Source organism: Gigantopelta aegis, chromosome 2, assembly GCF_016097555.1.
Source record: "Gigantopelta aegis isolate Gae_Host chromosome 2, Gae_host_genome, whole genome shotgun sequence".
NCBI classification, from domain to species: domain Eukaryota; kingdom Metazoa; phylum Mollusca; class Gastropoda; order Neomphalida; family Peltospiridae; genus Gigantopelta; species Gigantopelta aegis.
Genome location: NC_054700.1, coordinates 42,946,978 through 42,969,589, shown reverse-complemented (window position 1 = coordinate 42,969,589; position 22,612 = coordinate 42,946,978). Strand labels below are relative to the sequence as shown.

The 22,612-nt window shown below is 34.3% G+C and overlaps 1 protein-coding gene across 1 annotated transcript; it reads left to right on the top strand.

The window, feature by feature from the left end:
• The first annotated feature begins 1,036 nt into the window (after positions 1-1,036).
• Positions 1,037-22,157, top strand: LOC121385904 (tyrosine-protein kinase CSK-like). The gene is given in 13 exon segments (XM_041516698.1): positions 1,037-1,069; positions 6,249-6,398; positions 6,777-6,932; positions 8,556-8,659; positions 11,940-12,159; positions 13,806-13,974; positions 15,374-15,476; positions 15,903-15,997; positions 16,000-16,060; positions 17,101-17,200; positions 17,748-17,843; positions 19,038-19,124; positions 20,183-22,157. Coding segments are annotated over 12 exon segments (1,398 nt in total). The 5' UTR covers positions 1,037-1,069; positions 6,249-6,368; the 3' UTR covers positions 20,360-22,157.
• Positions 22,158-22,612: the final 455 nt, after the last annotated feature.

The window sequence follows — 22,612 nt, the reverse complement described above, 5'->3', positions numbered from 1 at the left end:
CACAAACATCAACTTAAATGAATCGGTGAATGTTATAGATGCATACATATTTATATGTATACTAGAAGTTTATAAAACAACAAAAGCATTTTACATCCAAATGAGTTCAAAAATATTTTGTTATATGTTATATAACACTTTATGATATTTCAAAAATAAACTAATAATTGGGCAACAAGCTTTTATGATTTACAAAATGCCTGCAAAATGTTGTGTAGGCCTACTGTATTCCAGTTAAAACGTAGTCCCTATAGTTTAGAATAGTCATATATTCGGAGTTGTCCTAATGCCCACATAAAATGACATCCAAGAAATTGCATTTAGTACTTTTAATACAAAAACAATTTATATTGCAGTAGCGGATCCAGGAGGGGTCCAAGGGTCCTTTAAGGGGAAACGTGATTATATTAACTGTTCTGTGTAAAAGGAGAGATCAGTCATAACATTTGGACCCCCCCCCCCCCCTTTCAGAAATCCTGCATCCGCGCCTGTATTGGGCTGTTACTTTTAATTCTAGGCACTGTGGTTTACGTTGCCATTCCCCTGAAGAAGGCTGCATTGTACAGCCGTGTGCCCGGAACGTTGGGACTTTTTATCTTATCGAGTAATAATCTCTAGGCTACATTTTACAAGCAAAATTAATAAATAATTTTTAGTCATAATGCAAGATTGAAACTTCCCCTTTGTTCTCTGGATTCTGCACATTCACTAGCCAGTGCACCACGACTGGTATATCAAAGGTCGTGGTATGTGTTACCCTGTCTGTTGGATGGTGCCTATAAAATATATCTTGCTACTAATTGAAAAATGTACCGGGTTTCCTCTTTATATCAGAATATCAGAATTAACAAATATTTGACATCCAAAAGCCGATGATTAATAAATCAGTATGCTCTAGTAGTGTCGTTAAACAAAACAATTTTGTTTTGCACATTTATGAAAGGGATCATAAATAAGAGTTATGTCCCTTTATTGATAAACGTGAACAGAGGACATTCTGCTATCAAGCGTGGAGGTCTGTTGCTTCCTGATCGGAGAAAAGGAAGTTAAATACGTGCGATTCAAGCAGGTAACTGAAATCCAAAGTCTAAAACTACATCTAAGTTTTGAATATGTACTCTACTTTATTAACATTTTACTTTGGTTTAATCTAATCTGAATATTCGCGGCTACGAGGCGTTATTTTCGACACTTTTAATATTTGTCAGAAACTTTGTTGGGATCCAAAATCACTCTGTGGAAGCAAATACAAAGTGCAACAAGTGTTTACGTCAGTTTTATTATTTCATTTTGTAGCCTTCCACCAATAATGAATTGATTGTACCATGTAGTAGTTTTGGTAGGACTTTCCTTTGGCACTGTCACGTAGCGTAGGCTATAATAAAGAACATTATGAATACTGATCATAGAGTTAGGGTTAAGGTTAGGGTTAGTGACAGTGCCAAAGGAAAGTAGTTTTGAAATACAAGTAATATTTTTATTAAGAAATGTTTCAAAACCGTTTGGAATCATTTGAAGTGTCATTACAATTTACAGTGATTACTCACGAACTTCCTAATTTTCACCCCTTCAAATGTTGTGGGTGGGATATAGCTCTGTCACTGAGTCAGTGGTGGAATACAGTGCTTGTTGTGGGTTGGAGGTCAGTAGCAACCAGTTTCTCACAATTTGTATATCAATGATCATAAGGGAAGCAGTTTTATTTTGTTTAACACCACTAGAATGCATTGATTTATTATTTGTCATCTATTGGATGTCAAACATTTGGTAATTTTGACATTCAGTCTTCGAGAGGAAACCTGCTACATTTTTCAATTAGTAAAAAGGGATCTTTTATATTCACCATCCCACAGACAGGATAGTACATGCCATGGCCTTTGATATACTAGTCATGGTGGAACGAGAAGTAGCCCAATAGGCAAATAATTATAAATGAATGATTGAATGATTTTGCATTTACCATAAAGACTAAATGCCAGAATACAGGTATATATTTTTTAATTATTGATGACATAATGAATTGTTTTTGTTGTAAACTGTTATGTGTGTAGATTCACAGCTTATGTTTTTTCTTTTTTTATCCCTGTTCTTTGACATTTCATTTCAAGTTATTTTCGTGCTTATATCTAATTAAGGTTCAAGCATGCTGTCATGGGCACACACCTCAGCTATCTGGGCTGTCTGTCCAGGACAGTGGGTTAGTTGGTTAATGAGAGAGAAGAGGTTGTAGTGGCCTTACACCAACCCATTGAGTCCTTAAGAACTACCTCTGGATATGTGCTATCCTGTCTGTGGGATGGTGCATATAAAAGATCCCTTGCTGCTAATCGAAAAGAGTAGCCCATGAAGTGGCGACAGCAGGTTTCCTCCCTCAATATGAACTGTCTTTAAAATGAAACTGAAATTTAAAATGTTTTTATTATTATCATTACTTATCAGTTTAGTTTTATTTCTTTTTTAACATTTATCTACAGCTCATCTTCGCTTAGGCTGAAAAAAAATGTTTTGTTTACCGACACCACTGGAGCACATTGATTAATTAATCATCGGCTATTGGATGTCAAACATTTGGTAATTCTGACTTGTAGTCATCAGAGGAAACCCGCAACATTTTTCCTAATGTAGCAAGGGATCTTTTATATGCACTTTCCCACAGACAGGAAGGCACATACCAGGGCCGTAGCTAGGATTTTTTGTTGGGGGGATGGGGGGCAACTGAGTAGTTAATAGTCTAAAACTCCTTAAACAGTTAAGAGAATTTTCTTTAAGTTTCTATAATGCATACCACAGCCGTTGTCCGGTTGTTGTGCACTGGTTGGAACGAGAAAAACCCAATCAGCTGAATGGATCCACAGAGGCGGTTCGATCTCGCTTGGGCTGACACAGTCATAATACTTTGATGAACTCGGGGCTCATCCAGGATTAAAAATACCTGTAGCCAAAAACATTGTCAAATGGGATTTTTATTTGCCATAATGAAAATGTTTTAGCCAAAATTGTTTTGTGTCGTACTGTATAGAGTATTTATATATGAATATGAAAATGCATCTTTTTCAGCTAATTCTGTACAAACTGGAATATCCCCTGATCAAAATCAAAGACAGCAATGGTGATAGGGGCAGTTAATATATTACTTTGATTTTTCAGTGGGTGAAGCTTTCGTAATTTGGCGCCTTTTGTTGATTTCTGTAATGCATGCATATACTAGCTAAGCACCCAAACACATGGAGATATGCAGAGTTGGAAGCCAGTGCCCTCTGCAAACACACCCCAAATTCTAAGGCCTATGGCATTAATAAAAAATCTGAAAGCCAATACTCTTCTTTTTTAAACAATGCTCATTATTTCTGTAAAATAGCAATCTTTATTTTGGTTTGAACTGCTTTTAATTGTATTTTAAAGTAACCCATCTATTCCACACCCCAACAATTTCGTAATTTGCGCCATTTTGTTGATTTCCGCGTCATGTTAAATGCTTGTTGTTGATTTCAGATTGTAAAATACGTAGCCTAAGAATTATATATATGCTGACTTCACGTTATGACAACTATCCATTTACGTCGAAAGGTTTTGATTAAAAAGATAATAAATTCAAATTTTACGGATTTAGACGTTTAGCCTACTCGTCTTTGGCCCTGAACTAGCATGTGTATTGAAACTGACACAATTTCAGTCGGTTTTTATTACTTTGGCTCAAAGACTTTACAGAGTTAAAATAATACGCTACAGATTTTTCAGACTTTTCTTGCATACTTGTTGCCGTTAAAATTAATAACTGTGATTATTAAAATAAGCAAACATTGTTATGCTGAATTCTTGATGACACCGCTTCTCGTTACCAGTCGCGAGATCCCGGTTAATATTTGGTATTATTATTATATGTTAGGTGTCGGATAGATTATGTAACCGATTGTTCACATTGGAAGATAGAAAATGGCTTAGCCAGATTTTTAGCTCAGAACTGGATGGTTGTTGGTGTAGTTTGTGGCCTTTCACATGTCTTGTGCCTTTTGCTAATAGCCACCATTCTGAAACGTATCTGTCTGCATTGAACTCGTCAAAATCATGCACGGTGGATGCTGAGTGGATGGCAGCGTTTGGGTGGATATTTATATCGCCTGTCAGTCAAGTTATCAGTTTCGATACTTTTGAATTGCCCGTGACTGTCCGAGTGTCGTGAAGTTTTGTTTTTCATTTTACTTGTTTTATGATTTTTTTGGTTGCCCGTCGGGCAACTGTTTGACAAAGAATAGTTGCCTGCAACATATTTTGGTTGTCCCGGGCGTGCGGACAATCGATTTGTGCACCCCTGCGACACCATATAACCGTAAATAAAATGTGTTGAGTGTATTGTTAAATAATATATTTCCTTTTTCCTTCTGCTTTTATTAAAAAAAACCCACCCATTAATATTACATTTAAATTATATCAACTATATTGCAATACATATTGCAATACGATTTCTTATATCACAATATATTGCAAGACGGTTTTGACCGTATCGTTGCACCCGTAACCCCGGATATTTCTTAAAATATCGCACTGTTGTTATTTGATGTATATGGCCTACTTATACTATTAAAACAAGTTTATAAACAAAGGTTATTCACTTTGCTATTCCTCATGTCACAGACAGTGTCTAAAGTTGCAGCTCATGAAAATGGACACAAAGTTTGGTAATCTACAGATCTGTAACACATTTGAATAGAATTACCAAATAGTAAAACACCCTTAAAAATAAACTAGAGCTCGTCTCCATAACCATTACATCTCAGAGGTACATGCTTTAGCAAAACACCAGTATGACCAGAATCACACATTGGAAAATGTGATAATCTAAACAATAAAATCTAAGTATTGTCTTATTTTAATTATTAAAAAAATAGGGTCTGTCACTCTTTTAAGTTGTACAAGTACACATGTCTCTACATTAACTCTCAGCATCCATTTTTACTTGTCCCATATGATTCATGAAAGTGCTTTTCACACACAAATGTTGAAAAAGTCAACCAATATTTAAGTGGTCTCTGTTGAGCACTAAAACATATTGCAGCATTGATACTCAAAGCATATTGCAGCATGAACACTCAAAGCATATTGCAGCATGAACACTCAAAGCATATTACAGCATGAACACTCAAAGCATATTACAACTTTAAATTAACGTGGTAATTCACACTTGAAGTTGTTAGAATAGTTTATTTTTCCAACACCCAAAAACATTTGATTTACATCCCTGATACAATATACAATGTAATACTGAAGAATGTCAGATATTTTTTAGTGTTTAATCTTGACTGTGTGTGTACATGTATATACCTTTGCAGTCAATGGAATTTTAGGGGATGTTTGGAGGGGATCGTAAAAAAAGAAGAAAATTAATATATAATAAAATTATAACTGTCACAAAATTTAGGGGGGTGCCGGGCCCCTGGGGTCCCTCCTAGATCCGCCTCTGGTTGCTATTGATTGTGCTAAACTTTTTTTTTTGCTTACATGTACATTTACAATTTCAGATGTGCTTAGTTGTTATTAAACACACATTTCTTTTGTTACAACTTTTTGAGATGTTTGTTTTGTTTAACGACACCACTGGAGCATATTGATTAATATTTCATCAGCTATTGGATATCAAACATTTGCTAATTCTGACTTGTAGTCATCAGATGAAACCTGCTACATTTTTCCTAATGCAGCAAGGGATATTTAATATGCATTTTCCCCACAGACAACGACCATCACATCCAGATGGTTTTAAAACTTGTCTTTAAATAGCTTGCATAACTTTGTTAATTTTTTGTCACATTGCTCACAATGAATGACGCTATTATTTTCCATGGTAGTTTTCTCATTATTATCCAGAAGGGAACGCATATTTTTAAATGGATCACATGCATGTATAACACATTTTTCCTTTTCTTCTGTTAAGACATTTTTACATGGAGCACAATGCATATGTCGAGTACAAAATATGTGACCATTTTGTGGTTACCCTTTAAAGGTTATCATTATAATAAATAAAGTTACAAGCAGACAAGAAATGTTTTGCCAAGTTGTGGTTAGATATCAGGAGATAATGTTTTTTATTTCCAGTTGAGGCTATTTCAGTTTTATCAAAAATAATGAAAATCTTGCATTAACAATAAAATTGCATTGTGACTAAATGGAAACGACCTTAGAATAGTGACGTAATTCACGAGGAATTTCCATACCATTCTATTTTACGGTTTTATTTTGGTTTCTTCCAGACGTGCCTGGGAGGTCTCTGTTTCACACAAGAGGTGTCTGTCTATTATCACTCTGGTTGTTGGCATTTTACAATAAGCTTGGTGTAAGCTTCCGTGACACTTGCTTTGGCTGGCAGCATAATGCCAATGGACCCCGGACACCACAACAGGGTGAGTGCAGCTGACATCTTCTAATTACACCATAGAGAACATTTTGTTTTTAAAGTCTTGATTAGTGTTTACAGAAGGACCAGTTTTTGAAGGGTTTTACCCTATTGAGAATTGAAAATTTGTCTAACCTTTTACAACCATATAAACTAGATCCCAAATTTAATGTGCAAAAGTAGACTTTGGTCTTGTTCAAGCAAGACATGAACAACGTGATTGTTCTTCAGTTTTCGGAAGCCTTCCGTATGGAACATGTACTCTTTATTTATTAATTTATTCATGTTGCCCTTTTATGGGCTTCGAATTAACTATAAATTAATTACCAGGTAGCTTTAGTTTTTATGGTGTTGACTAACCATAATTCTGCCATGTTTGTTGCAGATACCTGCATCAGGCCAAAGTCAACAGATGCCAACGACTTCTTCTGTGTGGCTGCCTGACACAGAAGTTATTGCCAACTACAATTTCCCAGGCCGTTCAGGGGAAGACCTGCCATTCCAGCGTGGAGATGTCCTGACCATAATCAAAAATACTTCAGTGAGTAGCAACATGGCAGATGTTGGTTAAACCTCTCTTGAATTTGTGGAATCTCTAGACTAAAATGAGATTGTCATAGGATTCCAAGTCAGATTCTTATAGTGTATCAAGTCAGAGAGTAACAACACCAGTGGACTTTTTTGAATTTATGGAATCTCTAAACTAAAATCTTATTGCCATAAATTAAAAGGAGATTGTCATAGAATTCTAAGTCAGCTTCTCATAGGGTTCCAAGTTGGAGAGTAACAACATTGGTAGACTTTGTTAAACTTCTTTTCAAGTTGTGGAAACTTTGGACTTAAATCAGATTTTTATTGGATTTTTTGTTTTTGTATTGAGAGATTTATTTTATTGGATTTTTAAAAAATATTTATTTAAATTTTTTGGAATGGGATTAGCAAACAGACAATCACCTATATTAACATCTTTCCCTTTAATTTTTATTTATATTTTTATCGGCAAGAATGGTAACAGTAATATTATGATAAACATATTTCAGAATGAAATATAAGTCAGAGAAGCAATTATTAAATAGCAAAAAAGAAACTGTTGTACTAAATGTATTATAATATCAAGTATGTTGAGAGATTGATGAGAGGATGAGTGTTTTTCAATTTCTAAATTTAAATAACTACATTGTCTTAAAATGGATTTGTGAACAAGATCTACATATGTGTTTCTTGTTCTCCAAACTATAGCCGAGTATTACCTGAGGTGTGATAAATCAATCTCCCATGTCAGATGAATTTAGTTATTTCCCGTACCACAGGTTGTTAAATGTGCTCTCCATTTCTGTGCTTTGCATTTAAAAAACCTGTTGCTTCTAACAAAAAAAGTGTAGGTTTTTAGTCATAATGTGCATCACAATTACCATGTTACATTTGATATTTATAACTGCTGATTAAATAGTGACATGGTTAATGCCATGACTGTCATGAGTTAATGTTGGCACACCAGCCCTGACAAGGCAAATCCAAAAAAGACTTGACAGCTTAATCTGCCTTTTAAAAAATAATGTCATTATTGGCAATAGAGACTGGCCTCGGTGGCATCGTGGTTAGGCCATTGGTCTACAGGCTGGTAGGTAATGGGTTCGGATCCCAGTCGAGGCATAGGATTTTTAATCCAGATACCGACTCCAAACCATGAGTGATTGCTCCGCAAGGCTCAATGGGTAGGTGTGAACCACTTGCACCGACCAGTGATCCATAACTGGTTCAACAAAGGCCATGGATCCCTTGCTGCTAATCGGAAAGAGTAGCCCATGTAGTGACGACAGCAGGTTTCCTCTCAAAATCTGTGTGGTCCTTAACCATATGTCTGACGCCATATAACCGTAAATAAAATGTGTTGAGTGCGTTGTTAAATAAAACATTTTTTATTGGCAATAGATCAAAAGACACACTTTTGTATCACTATCTCAATTAAGGGGTTCTCCAATTTCATATTCATATAAAGCTTGGGAAAGAGTTCGACCCGTACCCCTCTATATCAACGGTTCTAAAGACTAACCCTAATCCTATACCTAAAACTACCCTAACCATTAAAAGGGGGGAACGGGTCGAACTCATGCCCGAGCTTGGAGACACAAAAGTGAAAATTATTTTTAAATTCTGTTTTCAGGATCCCAACTGGTATCGCGCAAGAGACCAGTATGGAAAGAGAGAAGGAATGATACCAGCCAACTATGTACAAGAAAGACGTACAGTTAAACCACACACAATGCCGTGCGTATATCTATCTCTTGATTTCTTGTTCAGTCTATCTCTTTGTATTAGCTTTCATCATTTTTATTTAAGCCTGAACGAGAGATGTATTCACGCAGAATGTCTGCACTTCAGACTATTAGGACAACTTATTAATTATTCATAATGAATTGTTTATTTTTCCTCCATTTTCTTTTCAAATGAAACTTTCTCACATGCACAAAAATAATGTGTGAAGTTAAATCTTGGCTATAAAAGGGCATTATAGCCAGTGATTTATCCAGGATAGTTTGCCAGAGTTCCGTATCTAATGGGATTGGGAAAATCAGTGTGGGTAAACCATCCTTGGGAGTATGTTTTCAGGCTACTGAATGATGAATTACGCTACTGGTAAATTAATTTATTAGAACAGACATAATTAAATACATATACATTGTATTGGATATTTTTTATTACAGGAATTGGGAATTTTTAGTGCCACCTTTTGGGAAGGGGCCTATGTTCGGACCCATGGAACACCTGGATAAATTCCTGTATATTTTATTAAAATCAGGACATTTGGGGAAAAAACTATTAACCTTTGTATAGGCACAATAATTGAATACTTTTAGAAAATATTCCAGTAACTGTAAAATTCATGTTTTAAAAACCCACAGTTCATGGCAAGTTAATAAAGTGACAGTTGAGGTCTGCTGGTACACCTAATCATTTCACAGTGCCCTATACAGTATTGGTACTGCCAGCATTTAAAGGGACGGCCCTGAGTTTGCTGCCATTGTTCACATGTTGCCGACCAACAGAAACCTTTTAACAACTATAATTCCTAGTCTTTGTAGTAGGTCAAATTTTATTTCCTAATATATATTTTTTCATATGTATGAAATGATTGTAATTGGAATACAGTTTGGATTTCTTGCAAGCAGTAGGATAATCAGAAACACATTGAATATACAGACACTGATATTCTAAACAAACAGGGTTAATGCCAGAGGGTATGGAGGGTACAATTACATACCCTAAAATCTTGGAAATTAATGGATATATTTTTATAAGAGAACTGCTGTTTAAAAGTTGTCAAAGTGCACATGAAGGAAGAGTTTTATTTAACGATGCACTCAACACATTTTATTTACGGTTATGTGGCGTCAGACATATGGTTAAGGACCACACAGATATTGAAAGAGAGGAAGCCCACTGTCGCCACTTCATGGGCTACTCTTTCCGATTAGCAGCAAGGAATCTTTTATATGCACCGTCCCACAGACAAGATAGTACATACCACAGCCTTTGTTATACCAGTTGTGGAGCACTGGCTGGAACGAGAAATAGCCCAATGGGCCCACCAATGAGGATTGACCATAGATCGATCGCGCATCAGGCGAGCGCTGTACCACTGAGCTACATCCCGCCCCAAGGGCACATGAAATGCAGTGTCCCATTGTTCAAAACTTTTTTCTACAACTGGTAAACACAAGGCCGTGGAGGGCATCCAGTATACATGTCGGTGGTGGCCCCATTGGGCTATTTCTCGTTCAAGCCAGTGCTCCACAACTGGTGTAACAAAGGCTGTGGTATGTACTGTCCTGTCTGTGGAATGGTGCATAAAATCCCTTGCTGCTAATCGGAAAGATTAGCTCTTGAAGTTGCACCATTGGGTTTTCTCTCTGTATCTGTGTGGTCCTTAACCATGTGTCTGACGCCATATAACTGTAAATAAAATGTGATGAGTGTGTCGTTAAATAAAACATTTCCTTCCTTCCTCTCTGTATCTGTGTGGTCCTTAACCATGTGTCTGACACCATATAACTGTAAATAAAATGTGATGAGTGCGTCGTTAAATAAAACATTTCCTTCCTTATACATGTCTATAGTTTTTATTATGTACCTTCCATGTTATTTTCTGTCAGAAAGCCTAATAAAAATCTGTATTTAGTATGTAATTTTGTTTGTTACAAAATGTTATTAGTCAGAAATATCTTACAGTGGCAGCAAAATCAGTATGGCCTCTTTAATGCATTTGCTGTGTGACCATGAAGCTTGTTTTCTTATAGCTGGTATCATGGCGCGTTGCCACGTGAGCAGGCAGAAGAACTACTTAGGTGTAAAGGAAATGGCGCGTTTCTCCTCCGAGACAGTGCCCATTTCCATGGCGACTACACACTTTCAGTTGCGTGCGATGAACGCATTGATCATTACCACATTTTGAATCATAGTGGCCGTCTTGAAGTTGATGGTGGTGACTGTAGCTTCAATACGCTCATAGACCTGGTTCAGGTATTTTAACACTGATTGCCTGCCTGCCTGTCTCACTGAATGCCCTCCTGGCTCGTTGAACATTGGCTTTTTTCGTGTTTATTATCGATAGTTTGTCCTCAAAACTAAACTCTTTAATGATAGAATGTTTAGTATTTTGTGTTTTTAATTTTTAACAAGCAACTGTATTTGAAAAGTGGTGTTTTAAACTAATGTGAATGGTAGAAAGATGATCGGGCTCCATGCTTATAAAACGTTTATAGTCTAGACTCAAGTGTAATATAATTTAATACCAAGGCAATGCCATACAGCTTGTGATATCATTAAAGATTTGAGACTAGACTCTAAATGTTTTGAAAGCACGGACCGAGAATTTGACATAGATATTATTAAACAAGACACATGGCTTACATATAGAGAATTTGTCACAAGTTTTTTTTAATATGGAAAATATCAAGTGAGTCTATGTTGATCGGTATTTGTCGAGGCTCTGCCAAGACAAATAACAATTAACTAGATGAGGCAGAACAAACACTAATTGAACGTACAATTATGAGTTGGGGCGTGTGAGATTGGAGTGACAGTGCAGATTGTCTCCACTTGGTGAAGTTGTATTCACAATTATGAACTTGTGAATTCATGATATTCACAAGCACCAGATAACTGCAGCATATAATTCCCAGAGTCAAAGTCATGGGTCTCAAGTCGAATTTTATAAATAAAACCCAGCTTACAGAAACATTTTGGGTGAGACAAACATTTTAGATAGGAAGGGGGGAGGGGGGAATGAAGACCCTTTTCCTATATAGGGCAAGTTGATGCTGAAAGTTAATGTAAGGAGAGGTCTTAATGTAGGCTAAGCCTGTTGATCAGCCCCAGTGTGTTTGGATAAATAAATATTCTTTGAACGAAAGTTAATGTAGAGCCTTGCATGAAGAGAGAGAGAGAGACCATTGCATCGTGTGGGATTGCTCCAGGTTGTGTTACCGTGGTGCATGTGACCGTGTGTGATTGTTGATGCATGTTGTGTTTTGCCCTCTCCTTGTAGATGGTATCATGGCAAGGTGTCCCGACTGGAAGCAGAGCAACTGCTGCAGCCTCGCAAGGACGGCCTGTTTCTCATCCGCGACAGCAACAACTACAAGGGCCACTACACGCTGTGTCTGAGCTGTGGGCCCAAGGTGGAGCACTACCACATTAAGTACCAGAACAACCAGCTAACTATAGACGACGAGGTTTACTTTAAAAACCTTCCCGAACTAGTCGAGGTACAGCTGTTAATAATAATAATCATCTTTTTCTTTTTTAAAAGTTTTTTGAGGTTTTGGGAGGGTTTAGGTACTTTTTAGTGAGAAGGGAATTATGGTCTTGCTTTGTTTATTTCTTTGTTTCTTAATATTATATATATTTTTATTGTTCTTTTGCATATGTTATTTTCTTTTTACACACATACAGATCACACATGATCTCGAGCTAGTAGAGACGTATTGACAAAAACTAATCAAATACAGTTTGGTAGGGTAAAGTAATCATTTCCAAACACTTTTCCTTTTCTTTTTACATCAAACCAACTTGGAATTATTTAGCCCCCCCCCCCAAAAAAGAAGAAGAAAACAACCCCACAAAAAAAAAACCCATAACATTGTTGCTGGTCCAAGGTACAGGTTCTTACAATTGTATTTATCATTAATGTAGAAATATCTTTTATTTTATTTTTGTCTTTTATTGATTGATGGATAGATGGTAGTGGATTTTGGCTTGCATGTTATGCATAAAGCAGTTTGGTTGAATAAGCCTTTTTTTAAAAATAGTAAACAGCAGTATTATCCCATAACAATACCCGTGCTAAAGCAGCTTAACTGTGAAATTGATTTATTGTACATAAGACACTTTGATCATAAAGCTACGATATATAATAATAAAAATTGTTTTAATAATTCATTGTGTGCAACCTTTCAGCATTATCATATTGAATTAACTTTTTCATGTGAGTAGTAATTTCTTTCTTTGTTTTATTTCTAGCACTTGTTATTAATGACCTTTGAACCCAGCCTGGTTAGACATTTAATGTGTGGTTAATTATTGAAATTGCATGGTTTTTCAGATTTGAATTTCAGTGTTTTTAATCCTCAACTATAAACTTAGTACCCCTGTATATACTTTACTATTGTGTGTTTGTGTTTGTATGGCTGAAGTACTGGTGTTACTCAGTATACTAATACTTGTATTTATGTTTATCCTAACTTTTTATATTCATAATTAAAATATATATTTATAGAAAAATAATTTTCTCTCCTATCCACCGAATAATTGAATTTTTAATATACAATATAAACTCATCAGTTTTACTCATTTAAAAAATAAATATATACATTGAAATGAAATTACTCTTTTGACTACTTTTACACCATATATGTTTTTCTGTTATTAAGATATTGTTGTTTTGGTCTTAAGGATGACAGTTCTGCAATAACAGTATCTTTAGAGCATTTTTTATGTTAGAGCATAGTACATAACTCTGAGATAGAGCATGTAAAAGATCCCTTGCTGCTTTATCAGTAAGAGGAGCATATGTGTTGGCAGCAGGTTTCTTTCTGTTGACAAAGTGTCAAAATAACCATTTGTTAGATACCAAAGAAACATTAAACAAACAGTCCTTTTCTTAAATGCCAAGTGTTGCTTTAACTAGATGTTGAGCTGTCATTAAATGGACATGTATTCCTCCCCCCCCCCCACCCCACCCCGTTCTATGGGATACATGTAGGTAGCAAGTTGAATATAGTTTTCGTTTCCATAATTATGTAATATACAAAATGTATGTTTATATAAAAAAGAAGGGAATAATAAAATAAAATATATGGCTAGCTTAGTTTGTCCTCACATTTTCTGTCATTCAGTTCTAAATTGTTTACAGCATTATACGAAAGATGAGGATGGACTGTGTACGAAACTGGTTACCCCGCTGACAAAGAAAGGAAACCAGTTTGTTTCAGCCAATGTTGATGACTTTAAGAAAGGTGGTTGGGCTATTCCACTCAGTGAGTTGAAATTCGGTGAACCTATAGGAAAAGGAGAGTTTGGCGGTAGGTTTAATTTTGGGGTTTCCCCACACTTTCTTTTTGTATCTTTAAGACATTACCCTAGAATGCCGTAAAAGATTGTTATGCTTACAAGAGTCATAAAAGACATTGTTGGACCACTGGGAATTATTCTGTAACGCAGTTTCTAAATTTTGGTATGTCGCACATGTGAGTGAACTCGGGTTAATAGGTCATCAAAGTATCGCAATGAATTTCCAATAAACAATTTGTCCGAAATATTAATAAGAATAATGATACAAATCCAACCCACATCATTTGAATGAAATATCAAGGATACTTGAACATTTAATTTAACTCTTATCCACCCAGATTTACAACCAGAAAACGTCATCACTCATCCAAGTTTCCAATTTGAAATATGCAATTTTGAACCTACATTATTCAACCTCAAATTGTAAAAAAAACCCACCCCAACTAATTTAACACTATTTTGATATATGATAGTTTAGAGGACATTATTGAGCCTAATTACCAAAATAAAATTTACAGAAGAACTTGTTAATAGTTTTTTTTATATATTTTTTAAAACCCTACGATCACAATCCATGACATCATTGTTTATGAGTTTATTTTCACTTTCAATCTACTGCGAGTGATCTCATCCATCATCTACCTCAAAGTCTTTATTATCAGTTATTTTGGGCAAATACATCCTTTACAAATCCTATCCTGCCTGTGGGAAGCGCAAATAAAAGATCCCTTGCTGCTAATCGGAAGAGTAGCCCATGTAGTGGTGACAGCGGGTTTCCTCTTAGAATCTGTGTGGTCCTTAACCATATGTCTGACGCCATATAACCATAAATAAAATGTGTTGAGTGCGTCATTAAATAAAACATTTCTTTCTTTCTTTCCTTTACAAATCTTTAGTTTTCATTAAATAATAATGTCCAACATGTTTTAAAAGAAATAATTATACAAATAGCGAGAAATCGAACCCATGTGCACATTACATCATCAATAACTTTTACACAAATTTAGACAGTTTTTGTTTTATTTTCGATATTGTGATAACATCTTAAATAAATACGAATACCAGTCAACAAAATACACTCTCTGTGTTCGATTGTCATTCTACTATGTTCTGTTGACAGCTGTGTTTACGAAGACCGGTCATGTCTCGACTACAGTCAAGAATGGGAGGGAAAGAGTTAAAAGTAATATAATAAAAAAAGATAAACTAAGCTCATACTTAATAATTTACTTCAGTGTCATAACAGTATTATTGTTGCAGATGTTCTAAATATAGTATTTTTTAATACAACTGTCTTTGGTAACCCATGTAAACTATAACATGTTTAATATAAATTTCATATGTTAAAAATTACAGAATTATGATAAAAAAATAATTAATATAGCACCGTTTTCCTTCTTTTTTTTCCAGATGTTTTTAAAGGTGTTTATAAGGGAACACCAGTGGCCATTAAGCAACTAAAAGATAAAAACAAAGCAGAACAGACATTTCTTCAAGAAGCTTCCCTAATGACGTGAGTTGGTCTGAAATTGGTGTTCAGTAATTTTTTTGTTGGTAGTCTAAATATCAGAAGCGTAAACACAGAGTTCAAGGTAGACCGACAGAACTGGAGGTGTCACTTCTCCCTCTTGTTGACGATTTTAATGTTATGCCATGCAAAATAATACTTTCATTTTAAATGAAAGTATTTCATAAGGTTCATAATGGAAAAATGTGTAACAATTTAGATTTGTTTTATTGTGTTAATATTTACTTCTTAATTTTTTACTTGGATTGTTTAGTATTGGTTGCAGTTGCTTTTCATGGTACTGATTAATAAGAATGGAAGAGAATGTTCAGTATCAATATAATAATTCAAGAATCCAGCTTTGGGATAGATTCAGTGAATTTTAAACTCAACCATTTGACGATACATATAAATGTATTTTCTTTAATTCAGATCTCTGCGACACCCAAACTTAGTTCAGTTGATAGGTCTAGTGCTGCAGCCTGAGATATATCTCATCACCGAGTTCATGGGAAAAGGAAACCTGATAGATATCTCCGGTCTAGAGGACGAAATGTTGTCACAAAGAAAGAGTCCATTCACTTTGCCGTGTGAGTCATGCTTTAATACCAGGGTTCACATAGACCATGACAGGTCCTTGAATTTCAGGGTGGCGATTGACATTTGTATATGTAGATTTTGTTCCTTAAAGGAGGGGACATGGATTTTTGTGACAGTAATTTTTCAGGTATGGAAGTTCATGTAAATAAAGATTTGAGTTTTGAAAAAGGCAAACAAAATTCCAATGGACAGTGACATATGAAGAAAGAGCCCATTAACTTTACCTTGTGCAGGATATTTAGATTTACTAATTTGGGCACAACCCAGTCTGTTACGTGTGTGGCACAGCTAGATTTGTTCAGTAATACCATTGTCAAGTTATTTATTATCTTCGAATTAAAACTTAACATTTCATTGGCTTTGAGGTATTGAGATTTGAGATCAGCATGTTCTGTACTTTATATTTGGGTAAGCCAGCGCCAGGCACAAATATTTTTGGTCACCATATTTAAAATCGCTTTGACCATTGGTTAAAGTCTGAAGCCTGCTTGTCGAGACATAAATTTAACCCAGAACATAAAACAGTGCATAACTTTCATTGTGGTAGATTGAGATTTTTGCATTTATAGAAACCCCTGTGAATTTAAGAAAGAATACAGGTGTAACTTTAACGTATTCCCCAGACACTGTGTCTAAACAAAAAAGTGTGGGGTTTTTTTTTAAGGGGGGGGTATTGTGTGGGCACGGGTTTTTTTGAATTGTAAAAACATTAATATAATTGAACAAGTTTTACCACTGTTAGTAATTTATGCAAACCCTTAAAAATGGTACATCAAAATGAAAATTTGACCAATGCTTGTCCCAGTTAAAAGAAAAGATATTTTTCATAAACATGAGTGGCGAGTTTGTAACATCCTATACATATACAGGGTGTGCACTTGCCATTTAGACCACTGTCATCAACACTCTTTGTATGGCCTGAATTTTAGAAAAAATTATTATAATTAAATTGCACTTGACAGTATTTGGTAAAAATAAGTATTCAGATTAAATTCAGCAGCTGGTAATGAATGTGAAATGTTTGTTTCAGTGATACCTGTTCAGCGATGAGTTATTTGGAAGAAAAGAACCTCGTACACCGAGATCTAGCTGCTAGAAATGTCTTACTCAATGATGAGGGAACATCAAAGGTTTGTCAGCTTGTATTTATTACCCTGTTGTCAATCATGACCAGGGAAATAACAATAATAATTTCTCAATAAGTTAGCATTTTTCTCCCATCCTAACCAGTACACGATGACTGGTACATCAAATGTACTATGAGCAAGCGACTTTTATTATAATTTTTATTTATTTATTTATTTATTTATTCAGGGCTTGAACTTCAAAATATGTTATCTACGGCAGTTTTGAAATGTTTTGGGTATAGGCAAATTACTCACCAATAACAATTTGGAGCCCGCCTACTGCAACAAATATATATATATATATAAAAAAAAATTTTTTTTAAACTGACGTCAATCTATCTATAAGTATAAGCAAACAACTGTTATCGGTAAAATCCCTGACCTATTGCAATTTCATTTGCAATGATGGCTGTTGGTGTTATCGTTAAGTTCGAGCCCTGTTTGTTGCAGCTTGATTATCATGTACTGTGAGCAAGCAACTTTTATTTCCATATTTTTTGTCTCTTATTTAATTATCATGCATGACTTTATTTTTTGTTCCCCCCTGCAGGTGTGTGATTTTGGGTTAGCCAAGCATACAGAGTACAGCACAGATGGAGGCAAGTTTCCTATTAAGTGGACGTCACCAGAAGCTGTGAGAGAAAATGTAAGTCGAGTACTGATATTTTATTTTAATGTAGAATGTCACATTGATATTTTAACAAAAATAGTTGATATCACAAATACTGTTGAATTTTTTTTATTTTACATACTATAATAGTCCTTCCCACAAGGAATGCCTTTGTTCATTCTCTGGAATTTTCTACAAGCTATTTATTTCGGAGTCGATTATGTTTTAACTTGCGCACAAAAATAGGTGTGTTTTTTCCAAAACACTTTTAAAATTTACTTCTTTTCTTTCCTCAAACCAAACTGAAAGTATTTACCAAATTTTGTTTTGTTTTGTAGGACTATTAATCAGAGTGCTGATTTGTTTTCAGTTGACAATGTGATCGATAAAATCTCACTTTTTCCAGTATACTCATTTATAGAACAGAGTTCAAACATTTTAGCTTCATTTGCATTTAAAAAAACAAAACAATAATAGGTGTTTTTTTATAGTAATCTTGTGATAATTTGTTTGCTGTATCAGCTGGTCAAACATGAATGGTGTTATTGGTACTTGACATACCGTACCATGAATGTCAAGTCACTGTGTTTTAGGACGTATACCACCACACAACAGTAGTTACAAGTATTGCTAAGATGTTATGTGCAACCATTCAGTTCAGATTATAAATATTACAACTCATCCTTAAAAGTACATCACAGACACTGTGGGTAGAGGTAAAGTTTTGTGTGTAATGGGAAGTATAGTGTTAATTTAGTGGCACACCATATGGTTCTTTCATGTAATCATTCATTCATTTATTTACCGGCGTCGTGGTTAGGCCATCGGTCTACAGGCTGGTAGGTACTGGGTTCAGATCCCAGTCGAGGCATGGGATTTTTAATCCAGATACCGACTCCAAACCCTGAGTGAGTGCTCCACAAGGCTCAATGGGTAGGTGTAAACCACTTGCACCGACCAGTGATCATAACTGGTTCAACAAAGGCCATGGTTTGTGCTATCCTGCGTGTGGGAAGCGCAAATAAAAGATCCCTTGCTGCTAATTGGAAAGAGTAGCCCATGTAGTGGCGACAGCGGGTTTCCTCTCAAAATCTGTGGTCCTTAACCAAATGTCTGATGCCATATAACCGTAAATAAAATGTGTTGAGTGCATCGTTAAATAAAACATTTCTTTCTTTCATCCATTTATTCAGTAAATAATGTCTTCTTTAATGCTTTTATATTTTTTAGAAATTTACTACAAAATCTGATGTCTGGAGCTTTGGTATTTTGCTGTGGGAAATCTACTCATTTGGGCGGGTCCCATATCCAAGAATTGTAAGTAAACCAAGTAGCTGTAACACATTTGTGATAGACTTGTCATGAATTTGACACAAGTATTGTGGCATTATTCTACACAACAAGGCATAAAAATGCAACTTTACTTCGAGTTTTTAATAATATTTCAGTATTTTAACTGATTGGAAATTGCAAAGGTGGCAAGTATTCAGTGTTGTTTATTACATAAGTTAGTTGTCATTTAAATTTTTAAGAAAGAGATCATTCCAATGTCCATTTGAATGACATGAATTTGTTTTCTTTCAATGTATGAAATATTTGGATGTGTAAGATACATAGAGGCTATTTCATGGGGTTTTTCGAATACGATTTTAATGTCAACGAATGATGTGTGAAAACCATATTTTCACGAATTGTTTTGCTTTGCAATTCGTGAAAATATGGTTTTCACACATCACTCATTGAAATAAAAATCGTATTTGGAAAAAACACCATGAAATGGTCTATTTATTATATACATATTTTCTAATTCTTGAAAATATCTTTTGCTTTTTGGTAATATCTTTCACTTATCCTATCGAAAACACATACACTGGTGGCACCTAAGTCTGTGCACCTAAGCATTTGTGTTATATTTTAAAGTTAAAATATTTCTTTAAAAATATTTGTTTCACCGCCACAGTACAATGGAACAATAAACGTGTTACAACTAAAGTTATTTTAATTTTAATGTTTTTTAAACTCAAGTAATGAGCGCATTTTTAGTGCATTTACTGGCCTGTGTGACGGCACATAAGTCTGCGCAGCGAATAACCACTTCTGTCGCTTATGGCCTTGAACTTGAAAATTTGTTTTCTGAAAAGTCTTTTGTAATGCCTCAAGATATATAGCTGAAATTTTGTTTATAGCTTTATTATATATATATAAATACTGTTATAGATCAAGTTTGACTTTCATGTAATTTTTACCTATTTTTCACAGTTATGGCCCTTGAACTTAGGGACTAAGAACATTTCATGGGCCTAGTATGGGACATGTATTGCTTTAGCAGTACTCTCAGAATTCTTTATTAAATATTTTATTATTTTATACTTCAGCCCCTTGCAGATGTCGTTATGCATGTAGAGAAAGGATACAGAATGGAGGCTCCCGAGGGATGCCCCCCGGAAATCTATGCCATCATGAAAGAGACGTGGGCCATGAACCCAAGTGATCGACCTACTTTCCTTGCCATCCTCGAGAAACTAAACCACATCCGATCCATCACGGTGTAAATTGTTTCAAACATCACTACCATGCAATTTCAAATTGTGATCAAGCTCATAAAGAAAAACATTTGCTCGTAAAGTAAATAGCTGTTTGTGCTCTTTACATGGACTGTGTTTAGTTGGGTTTTTTGCCTTATTGGTAAAAACACAAAGCATCTGTGCCCTAGTGTGTCCGAAAGAGTCAAATATATATACTTTTTTTTTTTTTTAATATGCATAGATCATACTGGAGATGATTATTTTGCAGAATGGTTTGAGACTGCTGGGTTTGAATGAAGTGTTTTAAGCTGTAGGTAAAGTATTATAGTCGATAGTCTTAATGAAATTAGCACTTATTTGTTGTGTAAAGAGTAAGGCAGTATAAAAAGACAGTTTTGAAGTAAGGGACAATTGCTTTTGTTGTCTTCTGTTTTTTAAAGCAGCTGTCATTATATGAAATAATATCTTATTGAGATAAAAGGATGAGTGCTTTATTTAACGTTGTACAGGATATGTCTATTCAAGCTTTTTAACATAGGATGATGTTCACTGTTAGAAGATACATATTCCTCATTTCAGCTTCGTACAATGATTTATGGACCTTAAAAAAACTATTAACGTACGTTGTTTTCTTCTTTTTTTTTTAATTAGTTTTTACACATTTTAAATGTGGGTTTTTTGCTCATATAAGGGCATCAAAATAAGTTAAAAATGATCATTTTGGTTGTCAGGAGGTTACCGCATGTCAAGAAGTGTTCTGAGTTAGAACAAAATCTGATTTAAACCAAAACGTAAATGTTGATCATTTATGATAAGTATAATAGCAAGCAATTTACAGCCTGAGAACTTCTTTTTTAATTATATAATATACAGCTGAGTGAATATTTTTTATATCCATGATAAAGATAATTTCTGAATTTCTGTGTAATTTTTATACACAGGGAAATATGTATCTTTTATAACTTAGTTCATGACAGATTTATTAGAGATGTCAGAATAAGGAAAAAAGACATGCTGTGCTTCTAGTGTGTATTCTGTCTTCAGTCAATACAAATGTTGTGTTTTCTGTGCTTAAAAGTATACTGAGACTATTGCATTCGTTAGAAATGTCTAGTGTGTGTTAAATTCATGTGTGGATGTGTTTTAAAGTGTTATATCGTTATATAAATTATTGATGTCATCTTTGATTTTATTTGATTTAAATTGGTAAAAAAGAAGAAAAAATTGAAATGGATCAAAATATAAAAAATGATTTAAACATTTTCATTTTCCTATTGTTTTTATCTGAACCTGTCCTTGGGTGACCAAACATTTTAGAAATAATAAAAAATGTGTGTATCTTTACACTTAATACTGAAATTGGCTCCTAAATGTGTTTTTTTGTTTTTAAATGTCTTTTCTTTTTTTTCTTCCTTTTTTTGTCTTTTTTTATGTTTTTTTTTTGTCAGCACACATGCTCTAAAACAAGATATTTTTAAACTTCCATGAAATGTCGTGCTTAAATCATGTAGATACTTTATTTTGTATTGTATATTTTGTGTGAAATAATTTAAAATGAATGGATCTTCTCTAAACTGAATGTCATGGCAATGAAGATGAACGTTCTTATGGAGGAGTGGTCAGTTACATGTCTGTATGGTCTTGATATTCAAGAGAAAACATTGTGTCATAAAAGTTAAGAAAAAAATGTTTTGAGAAATGTTATTTTGGTTTGGAGAAGTTTTATTCCACTAAAACTTTATCATTTGTTTTAATTTTGTATGTATTAAAATGTTTTGTTTATATGTTGTTTTTTCCCATGTTTTTTCCTCAAAGAATTAGGTGTTTTTTTTAATTTAATATATATATATATATATATATATATATATATATATATATATATATATATATATATATATATATATATATATATATATATATATATATTATTTTTAACACTGGGGAAAAAGACTACATATTGTTAATGTTCTTTTTTTTTTCTCTCTTCTTTTCGATTGACTTGGCAAATACATTTTGAAGTCATTTAAAACCTAGAATGCATTCATATTATGCTAAATTTGATGTATTTGTAGCTCTGTTTACTAACTTTATTGTGCTTAAAATGTGAAAGAAGTTTTCATTAATTATGTCCTAGAATAATATTTTTAGTCATTTTAACATCACCGTGTGTATTCTTCACTTAACCTGTTCTGTTGTTATACACATTTATTAATTATTCTTATAATAACACCAACAGTTCAGCAATTATAAGGTGTGGGTGATTATTAATGGGAGGCTTGT